The following is a 21,092-nucleotide window of genomic DNA, read 5'->3' as shown; positions in this document are numbered from 1 at the left end:
CCACAACCTGTCCCCTCCCTACATCTCTGAGCTACTTTCCCGATACATCCCCACACGCGCTCTCCGATCCTCACACGACCTCCTTCTCTTCTCTCTTCTTATCACCTCTTCCCACAATCGCCTCCAGGATTTCTCCCGTGCATCCCCCATACTCTGGAACTCGCTGCCCCAACATATCAGACTCTCACCGACAGTGGAATCCTTCAAAAGAAACCTGAAACCCACCTCTTCAGACAAGCCTCCAACCCGTGACCCTGCTGCCTCTATACCGCCATGACCAGCTTCACCCGCACCTACTGGGTCCTTCTCCCATACCGTGTAGATTGTAAGCCTCGCGGGCAGGGCCCTCTTCTGTACCAGTTTGTAACTCGTCTTGTTTATGCTTATTGTCTGTATTATGTATGTGCACCGCTTATCATATGTACAGCGCTAGGGGATGAATGGCGCTTTAATAATAATAAATAATAATTTTGCGGTCCACAAAAAATACGGATGACATCCATGTGCATTTCGTATTTTTCAGAACGGAATAGCTGGCCCCTAATAGAACAGTACTATCCTTGTCCGTAAGAATCGGACATGTTCTATTATTTTGCGGAACGGAAATGGAATGCACATGGAGAACCATCCGTTTTTTTTTTGCGGACCCATTGAAATGAATGGTTCTGTATACAGTCCGCCAAAAAAACGGAACGGACACGGAAAGAAAATACCTTTGTGTGCAAGAGGCCTAAATAGGACATAATCAATGATCCCCAAGAAATGGCGCAGATCTTGGGAAATAGTCTTTATTGTCGCCATCACTGCAGCTTGGTGTATGTCAGCTCCGCCATCCCGTCCCTGATGTATCGGAAATACTCCAGGTGACCGCGGTGCATCTTCAGCTGGTATTTATCGGAGGTCTTGACGTACTGCAAGAAATGGGGGGCCCCGGGGAAGAGCACGTTGTCCGCCAGGATGATGGACCCCTCCCGAAGCAGCCCCACCTCCTCCAGCAGCTGCAGGTCTCGTAGGTAGCAGCGCTTCCCGTGGTCCATCAAGATGAAGTCCAACTTCTGAACCCCATGCTTGTCCTTCAGCTGCGGGATGATGTCATCGGAGGGCCCGACCAGGAGCTCCACCTACAGGCAGAGCGGGGAATAGAACGCAGAGTTATCAGTGTCAGCAAGGCTACTTTCACACTAGCGTTCGGGCGGATCCGTCTGCATTAAAATGGCAAAAAAAAAGCTAAGTGTGAAAATAGCCTCGGACGGATCCGTCCAGACTTTCAATGTAAAGTCAATGGGGGACGGATCCGCTTGAAGATTGAGCCACATTGTGGCATCTTCAAACGGATCCGTCCCCATTGACTTACATTGTAAGTCTGGACGGATCCGCACGGATCCGCACGGCGAGGCGAACACCCGAACGCTGCAAGCAGCGTTCAGCTGTCCGCCTGTCCGTGCGGAGGCGAGCGGAGCGGAGGCTGAACGCCGCCAGACTGATGCAGTCTGAGCGGATCCGCTCCATTCAGACTGCATCAGGGCTGGACGGCTGCGTTCGGGTCCGCTCGTGAGCTCCTTCAAACGGAGCTCACGAGCGGACACCCGAACGCTAGTGTGAAAGTAGCCTAAGCTGGCAAAAAGGATGGTACATATAAAGCCTAGGATTAAGGTTTCTAGTTATTAAAAATTCAGGATCTGCCCTGAATTTGGTATACAGCACAAGAATAATAATTATGACTTCCCCTTTAAGAATTAAAGGGCTACTCCACTTTTTTTTGTAAATAAAGTCCTGCTACTTTCTAATGTAAATCTCTGCTTCCTGTTAATATATAGAAAAAATATCCTCCATTAAAGCGCCCCCCCCCGCTGAAAAAACTGGTATACTGCCAGGAACACCAGCCTATAGACGACACTAGCGCCATCATCTGCACCTGTAGCAGTTACAGGTCAGTGTACAGCCTGCGGCCCCTCCCATCCTAAATCCTCTTCCTTGCCAGGACCTTCTTTCATCGTCAAGGGATAAGCGGTGCCATTATAGTGCCGCTTATCTCTGCATCACAGCAGTGAATGGCTATTTCAGGGAAGCCATTTTGTAATTACTGGATGGTGGCGGGGCCCCCCCATAAAAGAACTGCCCAAAGTGACATATAACGAGTAAATACTCACCGTGTCATCGTCAAACCCGGCCAGTCTGATCACCTTCTCGGCCACTGCGGCTTTACTGGGGTTGTAGTCCACGGTGTACAGTCTGGCGCCCAGCGACAAAGCCTGCGCCATTATGATAGTGGCGTAACCGCACTGCGTGCCCAGCTCCAGCACATTCAGCGGCGCGTTCTCATAAATGAGCCGATCCAGGACCTTCCCTGAGAGAAAAGACAAGCGATCACCCAACAGTAAATGAAAACCTGTGCTGTAATAGAAAAAGTATTCACAGACCACGAAAAACAACAATAAAGTACAAAAAAAAACACAGAATTTGCAGAAAAAAACTGCGATTTGTAAGGAAAAATGTCGCCTTGTGCACGATACCTTTTTGAGGTCCGATGTTGCTCAGATATTCGCAGTGATAACAATACTGGTCGAATGTATTGAGCACATGTTGGGGGTCTCCGGGGATAGCGTGGGTGATGACGTATTGAAAGGCTCGCTCCTCTCGTGGGACCCCAGTGAGATAGTCCTGAATACGACGCACAATAACGGCGCGATAGAAGAGAAGAAAGTAATGGCGGTAACGAATGATCACAGTGATAATGAAAGGAATAAAGGCCAAAGCGATGGCGGGAGACACCATGATCCAACCTAGAGGGAAAGAGAAGGGAGAGCGGTAAAATACACTTAGGTATAATTCTAAAAGCAAAAAACAATGCATGTATAAAAACTATAGTACTGCCTCCTACCTGCAAAAATATAACTACTATAATACTGCTCCTCTGTACAAGAATATAACTACTATAATACTGCTCCTATGTACAAGAATATAACTACTATAATACTGCTCCTATGTACAAGAATATAACTACTATAATACTGCCTCCTATGTACAAGAATATAACTACTATAATACTGCCTCCTATGTACAAGAATATAACTACTATAATACTGCTCCTATGTACAAGAATATAACTACTATAATACTGCCTCTTATGTACAGGAATATAACTACTATAATACTGCTCCTATGTACAAGAATATAACCACTATAATACTGCTCCTATGTACAGGAATATAACTACTATAATACTGCCTCCTATGTACAAGACTATAACTACTATAATACTGCTCCTATGTACAAGAATATAACTACTATAATACTGCTCCTATGTACAAGAATATAACTACTATAATACTGCTCCTATGTACAAGAATATAACTACTATAATACTGCCTCCTATGTACAAGAATATAACTACTATAATACTGCTCCTCTGTACAAGAATATAACTACTATAATACTGCTCCTATGTACAAGAATATAACTACTATAATACTGCTCCTCTGTACAAGAATATAACTACTATAATACTGCTCCTATGTACAAGAATATAACTACTATAATACTGCCCCCTATGTACAAGAATATAACTACTATAATACTGCCTCCTATGTACAAGAATATAACTACTATAATACTGCCTCCTATGTACAGGAATATAACTGCTATAATACTGCTCCTATGTACAAGTATATAACTACTATAATACTGCTCCTATGTACAAGAATATAACTACTATAATACTGCTCCTATGTACAAGAATATAACTACTATAATACTGCTCCTATGTACAAGAATATAACTACTATAATACTGCCCCCTATGTACAAGAATATAACTACTATAATACTGCCTCCTATGTACAGGAATATAACTGCTTTAATACTGCTCCTATGTACAAGTATATAACTACTATAATACTGCTCTTATGTACAAGAATATAACTACTATAATACTGCTCCTATGTACAGGAATATAACTGCTATAATACTGCTCCTATGTACAAGTATATAACTACTATAATACTGCTCCTATGTACAAGAATATAACTACTATAATACTGCTCCTATGTACAAGAATATAACTACTATAATACTGCCTCCTATGTACAAGAATATAACTACTATAATACCGCTCCTATGTACAAGAATATAACTACTATAATACTGCTCCTATGTACAAGAATATAACTGCTATAATACTGCTCCTATGTACAAGAATATAACTACTATAATACCGCTCCTATGTACAAGAATATAACTGCTATAATACTGCTCCTATGTACAAGAATATAACTACTATAATACTGCCTCCTATGTACAAGAATATAACTACTATAATACTGCCTCCTATGTACAGGAATATAACTGCTATAATACTGCTCCTATGTACAAGTATATAACTACTATAATACTGCTCCTATGTACAAGAATATAACTACTATAATACTGCTCCTATGTACAAGAATATAACTACTATAATACTGCCTCCTATGTACAAGAATATAACTACTATAATACCGCTCCTATGTACAAGAATATAACTACTATAATACTGCTCCTATGTACAAGAATATAACTGCTATAATACTGCTCCTATGTACAAGAATATAACTACTATAATACCGCTCCTATGTACAAGAAAATAACTACTATAATACTGCTCCTATGTACAAGAATATAACTACTATAATACTGCCCCCTATGTACAAGTATATATCTACTACAATACTGCTCCTATGTACAAGAATATAACTACTATAATACAGCTTCTATGTACAAGAATATAACTACTATAATACTGCCCCCTATGTACAAGTATATATCTACTACAATACTGCTCCTATGTACAAGTATATAACTACTATAATACTGCTCCTATGTACAAGAATATAACTACTATAATACTGCTCCTATGTACAAGAATATAACTACTATAATACTGCCTCCTATGTACAAGAATATAACTACTATAATACCGCTCCTATGTACAAGAATATAACTACTATAATACTGCTCCTATGTACAAGAATATAACTGCTATAATACTGCTCCTATGTACAAGAATATAACTACTATAATACCGCTCCTATGTACAAGAATATAACTGCTATAATACTGCTCCTATGTACAAGAATATAACTGCTATAATACTGCTCCTATGTACAAGAATATAACTACTATAATTCTGCCTCCTATGTACAAGAATATAACTACTATAATACTGCCCCCTATGTACAAGTATATATCTACTACAATACTGCTCCTATGTACAAGAATATAACTACTATAATACTGCCCCTATGTACAAGAATATAACTACTATAATACTGCCCCTATGTACAAGAAAATGACTACTACCTGTATTCTGAAATACTATGTATTAGTACACTGGACCCTCGGGGCTGACTACTTGGATGATGAGAGTAGTTCAGTTTTCTGTATTTGCCGTCTCCTCCTATGTAAGAATCTGATAGACTATAGTAAGAACATTACCTTGCTCTGTCTCCGGCTTTGGATATTCTGTTGTAGTTTCCTCTATGCTGCGCTTCTATCCTCCATTATTAATGAGGAGGTGCAGCCAGTCAGGACATGACACCTGAGAGGCAGCACTCAGGTTACATCGAGTACCAGGTGTTATAGGATAAGGATGCAGAGACCGCTCAGTATCTGCTCTGTGCACTTGTTCTATAACGTTTAATTTTGTAAATTACTTATCCTGTACTGATCCTGAGTTACATCCTGCATTATACTCCAGAGCTGCACTCACTATTCTGCTGGCGCAGTCACTGTGTACATACATTACTTATCCTGTACTGATCCCGAGTTACATCCTGTATTATACTCCAGAGCTGCACTCACTATTCTGCTGGCGCAGTCACTGTGTACATACATTACTTATCCTGTACTGATCCTGAGTTACATCCTGTATTATACTCCAGAGCTGCACTCACTATTCTGCTGGTGCAGTCACCGTGTACATACATTACTTATCCTGTACTGATCCTGAGTTACATCCTGTATTATACTCCAGAGCTGCACTCACTATTCTGCTGGTGCAGTCACTGTGTACATACATTACTTATCCTGTACTGATCCTGAGTTACATCCTGTATTATACTCCAGAGCTGCACTCACTATTCTGCTGGTGCAGTCACTGTGTACATACATTACTTATCCTGTACTGATCCTGAGTTACATCCTGTATTATACTCCAGAGCTGCACTCACTATTCTGCTGGTGGAGTCACTGTGTACATACATTACTTATCCTGTACTGATCCTGAGTTACATCCTGTATTATACTCCAGAGCTGCACTCACTATTCTGCTGGTGCAGTCACTGTGTACATTACATTACTTATCCTGTACTGATCCTGAGTTACATCCTGTATTATACTCCAGAGCTGCACTCACTATTCTGCTGGTGCAGTCACTGTGTACATACATTACTTATCCTGTACTGATCCTGAGTTACATCCTGTATTATACTCCAGAGCTGCACTCACTATTCTGCTGGTGCAGTCACTGTGTACATTACATTACTTATCCTGTACTGATCCTGAGTTACATCCTGTATTATACTCCAGAGCTGCACTCACTATTCTGCTGGTGCAGTCACTGTGTACATACATTACTTATCCTGTACTGATCCTGAGTTACATCCTGTATTATACTCCAGAGCTGCACTCACTATTCTGCTGGTGCAGTCACTGTGTACATACATTACTTATCCTGTACTGATCCTGAGTTACATCCTGTATTATACTCCAGAGCTGCACTCACTATTCTGCTGGTGCAGTCACTGTGTACATACATTACTTATCCTGTACTGATCCTGAGTTACAGCCTGTATTATACTCCAGAGCTGCACTCACTATTCGGCTGGTGCAGTCACTGTGTACATTACATTACTTATCCTGTACTGATCCTGAGTTACATCCTGTATTATACTCCAGAGCTGCACTCACTATTCTGCTGGTGCAGTCACTGTGTACATACATTACTTATCCTGTACTGATCCTGAGTTACATCCTGTATTATACTCCAGAGCTGCACTCACTATTCTGCTGGTGCAGTCACTGTGTACATACATTACTTATCCTGTACTGATCCTGAGTTACATCCTGTATTATACTCCAGAGCTGCACTCTCTATTCTGCTGGTGCAGTCACTGTGTACATACATTACATTACTTATCCTGTACTGATCCTGAGTTACATCCTGTATTATACTCCAGAGCTGCACTCACTATTCTGCTGGTGCAGTCACTGTGTACATACATTACTTATCCTGTACTGATCCTGAGTTGCATCCTGTATTATACCCCAGAGCTGCACTCACTATTCTGCTGGTGCAGTCAGGATTAGCGGACGCAGTATAGAGGCAACAACAAGTTCTTTGGATCAAACAGTTCAGTGTTTTGTTCACACTTTATGCAAGTGACAGAACAAGAAGTCCCCTTGCGGAGTTGGTGGTAATTCACACCATGCAGCAATCCTGCCTCAGAGTCCTTGCTGATAGCAGCACCAACTTGCTTTCACGCCAGACAGGTATCCAGCCTTCCTCCAGACACGAGGCTCCCAGACCCCAGCACACAGACCCGGCTTCTGAGCCCAGCTGCCGGTATTTGTCCTCACCTGGCTGTAAATCGGGCCAGCCGCACACGCTGGGAGGAAAATACCTGCTTTCCCAGACACAACCCCTCACTGTGTCACATCCCCCCCCCCCTTCCCTTTGTTCAACCCTGAGGGGGTGAACGCTCACCAGACAGTATACTCAGAACAGGACATCTCCGTTTCCCTGTAACCGGCCTGCCCTGTGTTCCACCGAAAACTTAAAGTTTTGTAGGGAAAGAAACCACCTGGTGACCCGGGCATTCCTCTCCTTGGCTTGGCTCATCCACTTGAGAGGGAAGCGGTCGGTCACCAGACGGAACTTTCTCCCCAATAAATAATAGCGGAGAGCCTCGAGTGCCCACTTGATGGCCAGGCACTCTCTCTCCACTATACTGTACCGCGTCTCCGCTGGGGTGAGCTTATGGCCGAGGAAACAATGGGATGCTCCCCCCCGTTGACTTCCTGAGACAGTACAGCACGAAGGCCTACTTCGGAGGCATCGGTCTGTACTATAAACTTCCTTTTGAAGTCGGGCGTCACCAAAACCGAAGACCCGCACAGGGCCGACTTCAAAGTGGAGAAAGCCTCTTCCGCCCGAGCATCCCAGTGAACCATCACGGACTTGTGTCCCTTCAAGACCCCTGTCAAGGGCGCGGCTAGAGTAGCAAAGTGGGGAACAAACCTCATGTTATAGCCCCCCATTCCCAGGAATGACTTTATTTGCCTAGTGGTGACCGGTCGGGGCCGTATGGCCTCCATTTTGTTCACTTGGGGTTTGATGACTCTGCGCCCATTGACATACCCCAGGTACTTATTGTCTTCTAACCCTATCGCACATTTTTTGGGGGTTAGCGGTTAGGCCAGCTTTCCAAAGGGAGTCCACTACAGCCTGCACTTTGGGTAGGTGACTTTCCCAGTCGGTACTGTGGATGACAATGTCATCCAGGTAAGCCGAAGCGTACCGACGATGTGGACGAAGTACAATGTCCATTAGACGTTGGAAAGTGGCGGGGGCACCATGCAGGCCAAAGGGTAACACCTTATACTGATACAGCCCCTCAGGCGTGATGAAGGCAGTTTTCTCTTTGGCAGCCTCCTTTTCGTGAGGTCCAAAACAGAAAAATACCGGGCTTGTCCTAACCTCTCGATGAGCTCATCCACCCGGGGCATGGGATACGCATCGAATTTGGAAACCTCGTTAAGTTTTCAAAAGTCGTTACAAAACCGCAACGTCCCGTCCGGCTTGGGTATCAATACTATAGGACTGGCCCACTCACTTTTTGACTCCTGAATGATGTCCAGCTGCAACATTAGCTGCACCTCCTCCGATATGGCTTGTCGTCGAGCCTCGGGTACCCGGTACGGTTTTAATCGGACTTTTGCCTGAGGCTCAATGTCATGCCGGATTATGGAAGTGCGTCCAGGGAGGTCCAAGAACACATCCGTGTTCCAACTAACGAACTCCCTGGCCTCCAGATTCTGTTTAGAGGAAAGGCTGTCAGCAATTTTTACTGTGGCAGCCTCTTCTCTTGCATCAGACAGAGGGGCCAGTACCTCTTCTCCTAGAAAACCCGGCCGCGGGCTGTCTTCTGTACAGGCCTCCCTATCTTTCCACGGTTTGAGTAAATTCACATGGTAAACCTGCTCCGGCTTTCGCCGCCCTGGCTGGTGTACCTAGTAGTTTGCATCTCCAATTTTCTTGAATACCTTGTAGAGCCCCTGCCACCTAGCCAAGAACTTACTGTCCACGTTCGGCGCCAGAACCAAAACCCGAACACCCGAGTTAAAGATCTGGACCCGAGCCTGCCGATTATAGACCCGACTCTGGGCTCGCTGAGCTGCCTCCATATGCTCCCTAACAAGAGGCAACACTGTCTCCATCCGATCTTGCATCTGGGTAACGTACTCGATGACACTTTTATGTGGAGTGGGTTGTTGTTCCCACGCCTCTTAGGCTACATCCAAGAGACCGCGAGGGTGTCTGCCATATAGCAGTTCGAAGGGCGAGAACCTAGTAGAGGCCTGGGATACCTTTCGTACTGCGAACATGAGATAGGGCAGAAGGAGGTCCCAGTCCTTCCCATCTTTAGACACCACCTTTTTCAACATATTTTTTAATGTTTGGTTAAACCGTTCTACCAGACCGTCAGTTTGCGGATGGTAAACGGACGTCCGTAGGTATTTTATGTGCAGCAGCTTACAGAGTTCCCTCATCACCTTGGACATAAAAGGGGTCCCCTGGTCGGTCAGAACCTCTTTAGGTAGTCCTACTTGGGAAAACATCTCCATTACCTCCTTAGCTATGAGTTTGGCTGAGGTATGTCGTCGCAGTCGCACCGCCTCTGGGGACCGAGTGGCGTGGTCTAGAATGACTAAGATGTGTTGATGCCCGCTGGCGGACTTCGGTACTGGGCCTATGAGGTCCATAGCTATTCGGTCAAACGGTACTTTGATAATCGGGAGAGGTACTAGGGGACTACAGAAATGTGGCTGGGGGCTAGTTATCTGGAAGGTCGGGCAAGACTTACAAAACTCTTCCACTTCTTTGAATATGCTGGACCAGTAAAACCGCTGTAGAATACTTTCTTGAGTTTTCTGCAGCCCCAGGAGACCCCAGAGAACGTGTTGGTGGGCTAGATCTAACACAAGCTGGCGATAAGCCTTGGGGACCACCAACTGTTCAATAGGCTCACCCCGTAGTTGGTTTACCAGATACAACATACTCTGATGAACCACCAAACGGGGAAACACCGATTCTTCCCTAGATTGTTGTGGTTCACATCTACTATTAACACATTTTCCCAGGCTCGGGATAGGGTTGGGTCCCGACGTTGAGCAGTATCAAAATTATCCCTGGAGACATTGAGGTCTGCCAATTCAGGACCCGGCGGCAAGTCCTCCACGTCCCCCACCATCACACTTAGCTGGGTTGTCTCCCCCTCTTCCACCGAAGTGGCGGTCACCCCTACTGCTGGCCCTTTGGTCTCAGGTTCCCAGGGTTCTGGTCTCCCCCCTGAGCCGGGCCACTCTGCTAGGGTTACCCCTATCTCATGGGTATCAGTCACTCCCATAGCAGGCCACAGTGCCTGGAAGTTTCTCCCTATTATGAGTTCATAATGTAGATTTCCATCTACCAGCCACCGTGGTTAGAGACACCAGTGCGGTGGGATAGTCTTTTTAGTCTCCGTGAATGCACATCACCCCGACTTTCCGGCCAGTATACTCAGGAGACCGCACCAGGGTATCTCTTACTACGGTCACCAGACTCCCCGAGTCCAGCAGAGCCTCCACTGGAGTGTCTCCCACTTCCACCTGGCACAAGTGATCTAGAGACTCTGGGGTACCTGTTGCACACAGACTACTGGCATATAGTGACTGACAGTAGCCATAGTTAGTGTCCATGGGCTCAACCCGATGGGGACAGCCAGCCCTTACATAGCCAGGCTCCTAACACCGCCAGCAGACTATCGGAGCCAGGTCCGCCATGGGTACATCCCGGACGGGTTTTATCGGCTCAAATCTCCGGGCCTGGGGTGGAGATTTCCGGGGTTTGCCGACCCTCCTCCCGACAGAACTCTCCTTTAGATTCCTGGTAGCTTGATTGCGTTCCACCAGGTCTACCATCTCAAGGGCATTGCCAGGAGACACCTGCCCGATCCAGTGCTGGAGAGGGTATGGCAAAGTCCTCCAGAACATTTCGGCTAACAGACGATCCAGCATAGCGGTGGGACTCAGCATGTCAGGCTGTAGACAATTTTGCAAGAGGTGGAGTAAGTCATAATACTGGGTCCTCGCAGGCTCAGCCGGGTTGAACCCTCACTGATGCACCCCCGGGGCCCAACCAACACATTCACCCCCAGTCTTGCCAGAATCTCACCCTTGACTTTCTGGTAGTCAGCTGCTTAAACGTCCGGCAAGTCGAAACACACCCGGTGGGAATCGGATGCCAGGAATGGAGAGGCGACCTCAGCCCACTGGTCACGGGGTAGCTTTTCCCTGATAGCCACTTTCTCGTACATAGCCAGGTAGGTGATGATGCCGTCTGCAGGGCTCATCTTATCGCGGCACGGACTGCTTTCCGGGCATCATGAATGCTCGGGGTTGCTCCTGCTGTATGCAAAGCCATCACGTGTTGTAGCAGCAACTGGTTAGTCTCTCGCTGCTGCAGACTAGCTTCCATTTTGTCATGGGGCACTGGTTGTAATACAGCTGGTGTAATGTACGACATAGAACCGTGACTGAAAAATGCAAAAACCAAAAATATCGGCGTTCACGCCAGCCTCACTGCTCATACCTGCATCCTCAACCAATTGCGGGGACTCGCTCTGGTAGACAGGATTAGCGGACGCAGTATAGAGGCAACAACAAGTTCTTTGGATCAAACAGTTCAGTGTTTTATTCACACTTTAGGCAAGTGACAAAACAAGCAGTCCTAATCCAACAAAAAGTCCCCTTGCGGTGTTGGTGGTAATTCACACCATGCAGCAATTCTGCCTCAAAGAGTCCTTGCTGATAGCAGCACCAACTTGCATTCACGCCAAACAGGTAGCAAGCCTTCATCCAGACACGAGGCTCCCAGATCCCAACACAGAGACCTGGCTTCTGAGCCCAGCTGCCTATTTAAGGACAGCCAGGTGCTGCCAAAACCCAGACCGGCACTTAAAATCTGGTCCGGTATTTGACCTCACCTGGCTGTAAATCATCCCAGCAGCACATGCTGGGAGGAAAATACCTGTTTTCCCAGACGAAACCTCTCACTGTGTCACAATATATTACATTACTTATCCTATACAGACCCTGAGTTACATCCTGTATTATACTCCAGAGCTGCACTCACTATTCTACTGGTGCAGTCACTGTGTACATACATTACTTATCCTGTACTGATCCTGAGTTACATCCTGTATTATACTCCAGAGCTGCACTCACTGTTCTGCTGGTGCAGTCACTGTGTATATACATTACATTACTTATCCTGTACTGATCCTGAGTTACATCCTGTATTATACTCCAGAGCTGCACTCACTATTCTGCTGGTGCAGTCACTGTGTACATACATTACTTATCCTGTACTGATCCTGAGTTACATCCTGTATTATACTCCAGAGCTGCACTCACTATTCTGCTGGTGCAGTCACTGTGTACATACATTACTTATCCTGTACTGATCCTGAGTTACATCCTGTATTGTACTCCAGAGCTGCACTCACTATCCTGCTGGTGCAGTCACTGTGTACATACATTACTTATCCTGTACTGATCCTGAGTTACATCCTGTATTATACTCCAGAGCTGCACTCACTATTCTGCTGGTGCAGTCACTGTGTACATACATTACTTATCCTGTACTGATCCTGAGTTACATCCTGTATTATACTGCAGAGCTGCACTCACTATTCTGATGGTGCAGTCACTGTGTACATACATTACTTATCCTGTACTGATCCTGAGTTACATCCTGTATTATACTCCAAAGCTGCACTCACTATTCTTCTGGTGCAGTCACTGTGTACATACATTACTTATCCTGTACTGATCCTGAGTTACATCCTGTATTATACTCCAGAGCTGCACTCACTATTCTGATGGTGCAGTCACTGTGTACATACATTACTTATCCTGTACTGATCCTGAGTTACATCCTGTATTATACTCCGGAGCTGCACTCACTATTCTGCTGGTGCAGTCACTGTGTACATACATTACTTATCCTGTACTGATCCTGAGTTACATCCTGCATTATACTCCAGAGCTGCACTCACTATTCTGCTGGTGCAGTCACTGTGTACATACATTACTTATCCTGTACTGATCCTGAGTTACATCCTGTATTATACTCTAGAGCTGCACTCACTATTCTGCTGGTGCAGTCACTGTGTACATACATTACTTATCCTGTACTGATCCTGAGTTACATCCTGTATTATACTCCAGAGCTGCACTCACTATTCTGCTGGTGCAGTCACTGTGTACATACATTACTTATCCTGTACTGATCCTGAGTTACATCCTGTATTATACTCCAGAGCTGCACTCACTATTCTGCTGGTGCAGTCACTGTGTACATACATTACATTACTTATCCTGTACTGATCCTGAGTTTTACAGCAAGACACGGAGGCTTCGTATTGCTATCTCCTTCTTTACTTCCACCAATAGCAGCAAAGGAAAAATTAACATAATCAAAACAACCAAGGACCCTCCCCTGACAGATCCTATAATAAGCAGTGTCCTCTTCATAACTTCCTCTTTCTTTGCTGCTCCACCAAAGATAAGTGATCTATTTATCTGATTATGTGATTTTGATTCAGAAGCATTTGTGTCTTTGCTTGGTATTTCAATTCTGGCCTAGTATACTTATGCTGTACTGAACTGTTGCAGGGTCCCCCCCCTGTTTCACTTCCTTGTGGGGTTTTATCCCTGTATTGCTTATTCCCCATACACCTGTTGCGGCCTGCATCTGGGGGTCGCCCCCCTCCCTTCCTTTCTCCTCTCTGCCTTGGCATTTATTCTTTTCCCCTCAGCCTTTTCACTTTGGGGGTGTGTTTCTTAACCCCCCTCCTCTCCCCCTACCTCTGCGCCGCTCCGATTCCTCTCCCCGGGTCTCCGGCGACATAGTCTTTCGGCGGGCTTTTCTTCTGTAGCTTCCCGCGGCTCCGAGATCTCGCGAGATCTCGGCGGCCATCTTGGGAGCTCCCGGCCCGTCATCTCGCGAGATTTCGGAGCATTCACCAGTGCTCTGCTACTGTGCTCACCTCCGGATCGGCTCCTGCTACCTGCGGCGTTTGGGGTGACTAACCCCTAGATAGGTTAGTTTCCCTGCCTCAGATTAGGCTCCTCTGCTAGCCACCATCAGACTAGGTGCCCCCATCGATTGCCCTGCAATAAGTCCCTTGTTTAGGTTTATAAAATCATGTCCTCAGACCGCTCTCCCTCTGGGCCTAATCCCCCCCCATCCTCTGGGGACCCCAGCTTGCCAGCCATAAGCGCTCAGGCACTGGAGCTACAACGCTCAGTGTCTAGCGCCATTATAGAGGCCATGGGCTCCATGTCCTCTATGATTTCGCAGACCATTTCTCAGGCCTTATCTGCCCATGCTCCAGGCCCCTCTGGCCTAATGCCTACACCCACTATCCCGCAGCCTGCCATTGAACCTCCTGCCCAGGAGAATTTGATTGGTGTGATCCAAGCCACCCAGGATAGCGCGCTTAGATCGCGCAAAAGAGCCTTGCCGCGCCAGGCAGAAAGGGCGCGAACGTGGAAAAGTGCTAGAGCACAAACTTACGATATTGATTCTGATAATGAATCGGACATGGAGGCTTATGCGGAGGCAGGTGACCACTCTGATGGAGAGTTGGAGATGGAACAGGAGTTTCCAGGTACCTCAGGCCCTAGGCCGTCCACATCTGGGTCCGTGGGCGCATCCACCTCTGTCCCTAACACGGCTTCTAGCCTGGTGGATCCCTCTGGTAACCCACTATTTGACCCTGATGCCCTCCACCACCCTAGGTCGGCGGAGTGGATACCTGTGGCTCATGTGAGCGACTACCTGCAGCATTGGGTGCGTCGTCCTCTCAGCAAAGAGGCGCGCAGTAAGCTCCGTGCGGAATGCCCCAGGCCATTAATCCCAAACAAGGTCTGCGAAACGCCAGCTGTGGATCAAAAGATGACGCAGTTTTTGGCCAAAACCGGCTGGAATCCCCGTAAAGGGCTAGATTCCGCTATAAAGAGTTGTCAGGACAAGCTCCTCGACATTTTCGGCCCCCTAGCCAAAATTTTTGAGATGGCCGAATCGGCCAAGGTGGACGGCTCTCCGGTTGACCCGGAGGAGCTTGCTGGCTGGATTCAAAGAGCCATTTGCATTGCGGGCAGCACTAACTCCTCCCTGTCTATTGAAAGGCGTAAAGCCATCCTGTTTAAGATCGACCCAAAATTGGCCAACTTGGCACTCACTGAGACAGGGAAGGAGGCTCAGGGTCAACTGTTCGGGGATTCCTTCATTAAGGACCTCAGCAGGTACGTTGGAGCATTTACCGCATTGGACAAGGCCCAGTCCTCCATGAAAAGGGTATTTCAGGGACGGGTCTCCACTAGGGCCGGCAGTGGTAGGGGCCGTCTGTCCGGCCGTTCCAGTTATCAAGCCCGCAGCTCGGGCAGAGGCTCCTTCAACCAGAGGCCTCCTTTCCAGGACCAAAGGAATCCTCCCTCGTTCTTCCCGGCCAGAGGCGGCCAATGGCGTTCCAGGTCGGTTCGAGGAAATCCCAGCTACAGAAAATCTTTCGGTAAGTCTTTCCCCAGTGGGGACTTCTTCCTCCCCTCGCGTAGGGGGCAGACTCCGTCTATGTTCCCACGTTTGGTCCAACATCACTTCAGACCCATGGGTGCTGAACACTGTACAGGGGTTCCACATAGAGCTTACGGGTGCCCCAGATTTCGTCCTTTCTCCCCCGCCCCTGGCGCTTCCGGACAGGGAGCTGGTGGACGTAGAACTTGTTTCCCTCTTGCACAAGGGTGCGATAGAACGGGCCCCTCCTACCCGAAGGGGCGTTCTCAGCCACATTTTTCTAGTTCAGAAAAAAGGGGGACAATTTCGTCCGGTCATAAATCTCCGGGCTCTGAACTCCGTGGTGCGCTACCGCCACTTCAAGATGGAAGGGATTCACCTCCTTCGGGACTTGCTGATTCCAGGGGACTGGATGGTGAAGCTGGATCTCAAGGATGCCTATCTGACGGTTCCGGTTGCCTCCGCCTCCAGAGACCTTCTTCGCTTCCTGTGGAAGGGCGAAGTGTGGCGCTTCACTTGCCTACCGTTCGGCCTTTCCTCGGCGCCTTGGTGCTTCACCAAGTTGCTGCGCCCAGTCATGGCCTGGCTGCGGAGTCGGGGGGTGCGTCTGGTCATATACCTGGACGACATCCTCATTATGCACCAGTGTCAGCAGTCTCTGCTGCAGCACCTCCAGTGGACCTCGGATCTGCTGACGGATCTGGGTTTTCTACTCAATCTCGAGAAGTCCTGTCTCACGCCGTCTCGACGGATGGAGTTTCTGGGCTTCACGGTGGACTCTGTCGCGGAATCCCTCAGTCTTCCGGCGGAGAAGTTACGGACGATACGCAAGGAGTTGAGACATGCTCTCTCTACTCCCTCCCTATCGCTACGCCATCTGGCCCGCATCATTGGGCTATTAGCCTCCTCCATCCAGGCGGTCTTCCCCGCTCCACTCCATTATCGAGCTTTACAGCGTCTGAAGATCGCCCACCTCCGTGCCGGGGCCTCGTTTGCAGACGCGGTGATTCTGGATCAGGAAGCTCAGGAGGAACTCCGTTGGTGGTTGTGCAACTTGGAAGCCTGGAACGGCAGAGCAATTTTCGGATTCCAACCGGAATTCACGGTGGAGTCGGACGCGAGCCTCCAAGGCTGGGGGGCCCACTGCGAGGGCATCTCCACTGGCGGTCGATGGTCGGAGTCCGAGACCCGTTTTCACATCAACGCTCTGGAACTTCTGGCGGGTTCGTTTGCCATCAGGAGTTTCACCAAGGGCATAGCTCATGCTTGCATCCGTCTACGCATGGACAACGTATCGGCGGTCCGATACGTCAATCATCTAGGCGGCACTCAATCGGCCACCTTAGCCCGACTGGCGAAGGAGTTCTGGTCCTACTGTCTGTCCAGGGACATCATGGTCCAAGCGGAGTACCTTCCGGGTCTCCACAACTACCGAGCGGATTGGAGCTCCCGATATTTCACGGACGGCAGCGACTGGAGGTTGAATCCGGAGATGTTCTCCAGGATCTCGGACATCTGGGGTCCTTGTTCCATAGACCTCTTCGCGTCCCGTCTCAACGCTCACCTGCCCAGGTTCTTCAGCTGGCGTCCGGATCCGGTGGCAGAGGCGGTGGATGCGTTTCTCCAGGACTGGTCTGCAGCCCTACATTACGCATTTCCGCCGTTCGCCATGATTCCGAGGATGCTGTTACAGACTCGTCGTCAGGCGGCGGAATTGGTGGTGGTGATTCCCTTCTGGGGGTCTCAGGCCTGGTACCCGATTATCCTGGAACTCCTGGTGGATGTGCCTCTCCTACTCCCGACGCGGACGGATCTCCTCCGGGACCCGCTGGGTGCCCCGCATCCCCTCCTGGTCGACGGCTCCCTTCAGCTTCTGGCGTGCCGAATCTCAGGACTCCAGGCGAGGTCGAGGGAGTTTCGGAGGCAACTAGACGCCTCCTGGACAACGCTTGGGCTCCCGGCACCCGAAAATCTTACCGGGCAGCTTGGAGATCTTGGGTTGGCTGGTGCATGGAACGGGACCTGGATCCCGTTTCGGCGTCTGTGACCCATTTATTACAATTCCTGACGTCTCTTTTTGAAGCAGGGAAAGCTTATCGGACCATCAATTTGTTCCGTTCCGCGATTTCCTCGACTCATCAGGGTTTTGATGGCGTTCCTGCTGGTCAACACCCTTTGGTGTCTCGGCTTTTACGTGGCTCGCGTTTGGCTCGGCCTCCTCGGCCGCGTTTCACCGCTACGTGGGATGTCTCCCTGGTCCTGTCTTTTCTCTCTTCCTGGCCCGACAACGCGTCTCTTTCCCTCCGTCAGCTTTCGGCCAAATTGCTGACTCTTTTTTGCCTGATTTCCTGTAAGAGGGTCTCAGATGTTAGGGCTCTGGATCATGATGCCAGGTCCTTTACGCCCGAGGGTGTTACTTTTAACATCACACGGCGTACCAAGACCAATATTCGGTCGGTGTCCTATCCCAGTTTTCCGTCTTCTCCGGCGCTCTGTCCTGTGGTGTGCCTGCGGGAGTATGAGTTGCGCACTCGGTCTCACCGTTCTGCGGACACTCCGCAGCTTTTCCTCTCTATTCGCCATCCCTTTGGCCCGGTGACCAGTCCTACTTTGGCGCGATGGATGAAGTGGGTCATGTCCCTTTCCGGGATTGATACGACGATCTTTACCGCTCACTCGGCCAGGGGCGCGGCTGCTACTGCCCTGGCAGTTTCGGGGGCTCGGTTGGAGGACATTCTGCGTCTGGCTGACTGGTCTAGGGCCACGACGTTCACAGAATTTTATTTCCGTCCTCCTACTCACGTGTTTTCAGCTATTATTGAGCAGCTTTGAACTTGCAATACGAAGCCTCCGTGTCTTGCTGTAAAACTAAATGATTTTCCTATTTCATGACGTAAAGTCATAGTTTTATTAAAGACACGGAGGCGAGTATTGCCCGCCCTAGGTTTCTCTTGCCCCCCCTATTGTTATGGCATTATTGTTATTGACTGTTTGACTGTCTTTTATTGTTATTTATGACGTTTTGCCGTTCAGTTTTCTTATGGTTGTTTCGGCGACCTTTTTGATGTGCGACCGTTATAGGGTCGAGATTGCGCATTTCGTACCCATGTGCTTACACTGGCTATATTATTTGTTCTGTTTCAGGTTGAGAGCTCCTTGGCAGATGGCGTTCCGTGTTGTTCCGGGTTTCCTGAGATGTTAGCCATGTTGGCTTGAGTTCTTCAGTCGGAGGGACCAGAAGGGGCCGTGTCGGTTCCGGTTTCCAGTTCGATTCGTTTTCGGTTATGGTTGGCGGTTGGTGTCGTGGATTCAAAGAAAGAGGAAGTTATGAAGAGGACACTGCTTATTATAGGATCTGTCAGGGGAGGGTCCTTGGTTGTTTTGATTATGTTAATTTTTCCTTTGCTGCTATTGGTGGAAGTAAAGAAGGAGATAGCAATACTCGCCTCCGTGTCTTTAATAAAACTATGACTTTACGTCATGAAATAGGAAAATCATTTAGTTACATCCTGAATTATACTCCAAAGCTGCACTCACTATTCTGCTGGTGCAGTCACTGTGTACATACATTACTTATCCTGTACTGATCCCGAGTTACATCCTGTATTATACTCCAGAGCTGCACTCACTATTCTGCTGGTGCAGTCACTGTGTACATACATTACTTATCCTGTACTGATCCTGAGTTACATCCTGTATTATACTCCAGAGCTGCACTCACTATTCTGCTGGTGCAGTCACTGTGTACATACATTACTTATCCTGTACTGATCCTGAGTTACATCCTGTATTATACTCCAGAGCTGCACTCACTATTCTGCTGGCACAGTCACTGTATACATACATTACTTATCCTGTACTGATCCTGAGTTACATCCTGTATTATACTGCAGAGCTGCACTCACTATTCTGCTGGTGCAGTCACTGTGTACATACATTACTTATCCTGTACTGATCCTGAGTTACATCCTGTATTATACTCCAGAGCTGCACTCACTATTCTGCTGGTGCAGTCACTGTGTACATACATTACTTATCCTGTACTGATCCTGAGTTACATCCTGTATTATACTCCAAAGCTGCACTCACTATTCTGCTGGCACAGTCACTGTGTACATACATTACTTATCCTGTACTGATCCTGAGTTACATCCTGTATTATACTCCAGAGCTGCACTCACTATTCTGCTGGCACAGTCACTGTATACATACATTACTTATCCTGTACTGATCCTGAGTTACATCCTGTATTATACTGCAGAGCTGCACTCACTATTCTGCTGGTGCAGTCACTGTGTACATACATTACTTATCCTGTACTGATCCTGAGTTACATCCTGTATTATACTCCAGAGCTGCACTCACTATTCTGCTGGTGCAGTCACTGTGTACATACATTACTTATCCTGTACTGATCCTGAGTTACATCCTGTATTATACTCCAAAGCTGCACTCACTATTCTGCTGGTGCAGTCACTGTGTACATACATTACTTATCCTGTACTGATCCTGAGTTACATCCTGTATTATACTGCAGAGCTGCACTCACTATGCTGGTGCAGTCACTGTATACATACATTACTTATCCTGTACTGATCCTGAGTTACATCCTGCATTATACTCCAGAGCTGCACTCACTATTCTGCTGGTGCAGTCACTGTGTACATACATTACTTATCCTGTACTGATCCTGAGTTACATCCTGTATTATACTCCAAAGCTGCACTCACTATTCTGCTGGCACAGTCACTGTGTACATACATTACTTATCCTGTACTGATCCTGAGTTACATCCTGTATTATACTCAAGAGCTGCACTCACTATTCTGCTGGTGCAGTCACTGTGTACATACATTACTTATCCTGTACTGATCCTGAGTTACATCCTGCATTATACTCCAGAGCTGCACTCAGTTGTCAGTGTCATCCATTGCTAGTCAGTGTGTTGGACTTCCCGGTTGACCAGACTTTGGTTCTTTATAATCATCTTTTATTTGATATCAGCTGGAAGTGAACATTGACCGGCGTTTATGAGACAAACAGAGTTCAGGAGGTCGCTGTAATCATCACAAGCTTTAAAGGGGTTCTGCAGTTTGTTTAAACTGATGATCTATCCTCTGGATAGATCATCAGCATCTGATCGGCGGGGGTCCGACACCCGGGACCCCCACCGATCAGCTGTTTGAGAAGGCAGCGGAGCTCCACGGCCTTCTCAC

The 21,092-nt window shown here is 47.6% G+C and overlaps 1 protein-coding gene across 1 annotated transcript; it reads right to left on the bottom strand.

The window, feature by feature from the left end:
- Positions 1 to 799: 799 nt before the first annotated feature.
- Positions 800 to 2,775, bottom strand: LOC122933302 (transmembrane O-methyltransferase homolog). Its single transcript, XM_044288213.1, has 3 exons — positions 2,514 to 2,775; positions 2,151 to 2,347; positions 800 to 1,121 (listed from the first exon to the last, which is right to left on the bottom strand). Exons 1-3 carry the CDS (start codon positions 2,773 to 2,775, stop codon positions 801 to 803), a joined length of 780 nt encoding a protein of 259 aa, XP_044144148.1. The 3' UTR covers position 800.
- Positions 2,776 to 21,092: the final 18,317 nt, after the last annotated feature.

Source organism: Bufo gargarizans, chromosome 3 (assembly GCF_014858855.1).
Source record: "Bufo gargarizans isolate SCDJY-AF-19 chromosome 3, ASM1485885v1, whole genome shotgun sequence".
Lineage (NCBI taxonomy): Eukaryota > Metazoa > Chordata > Amphibia > Anura > Bufonidae > Bufo > Bufo gargarizans.
This window is presented reverse-complemented; position numbering and strand designations above follow the sequence as displayed.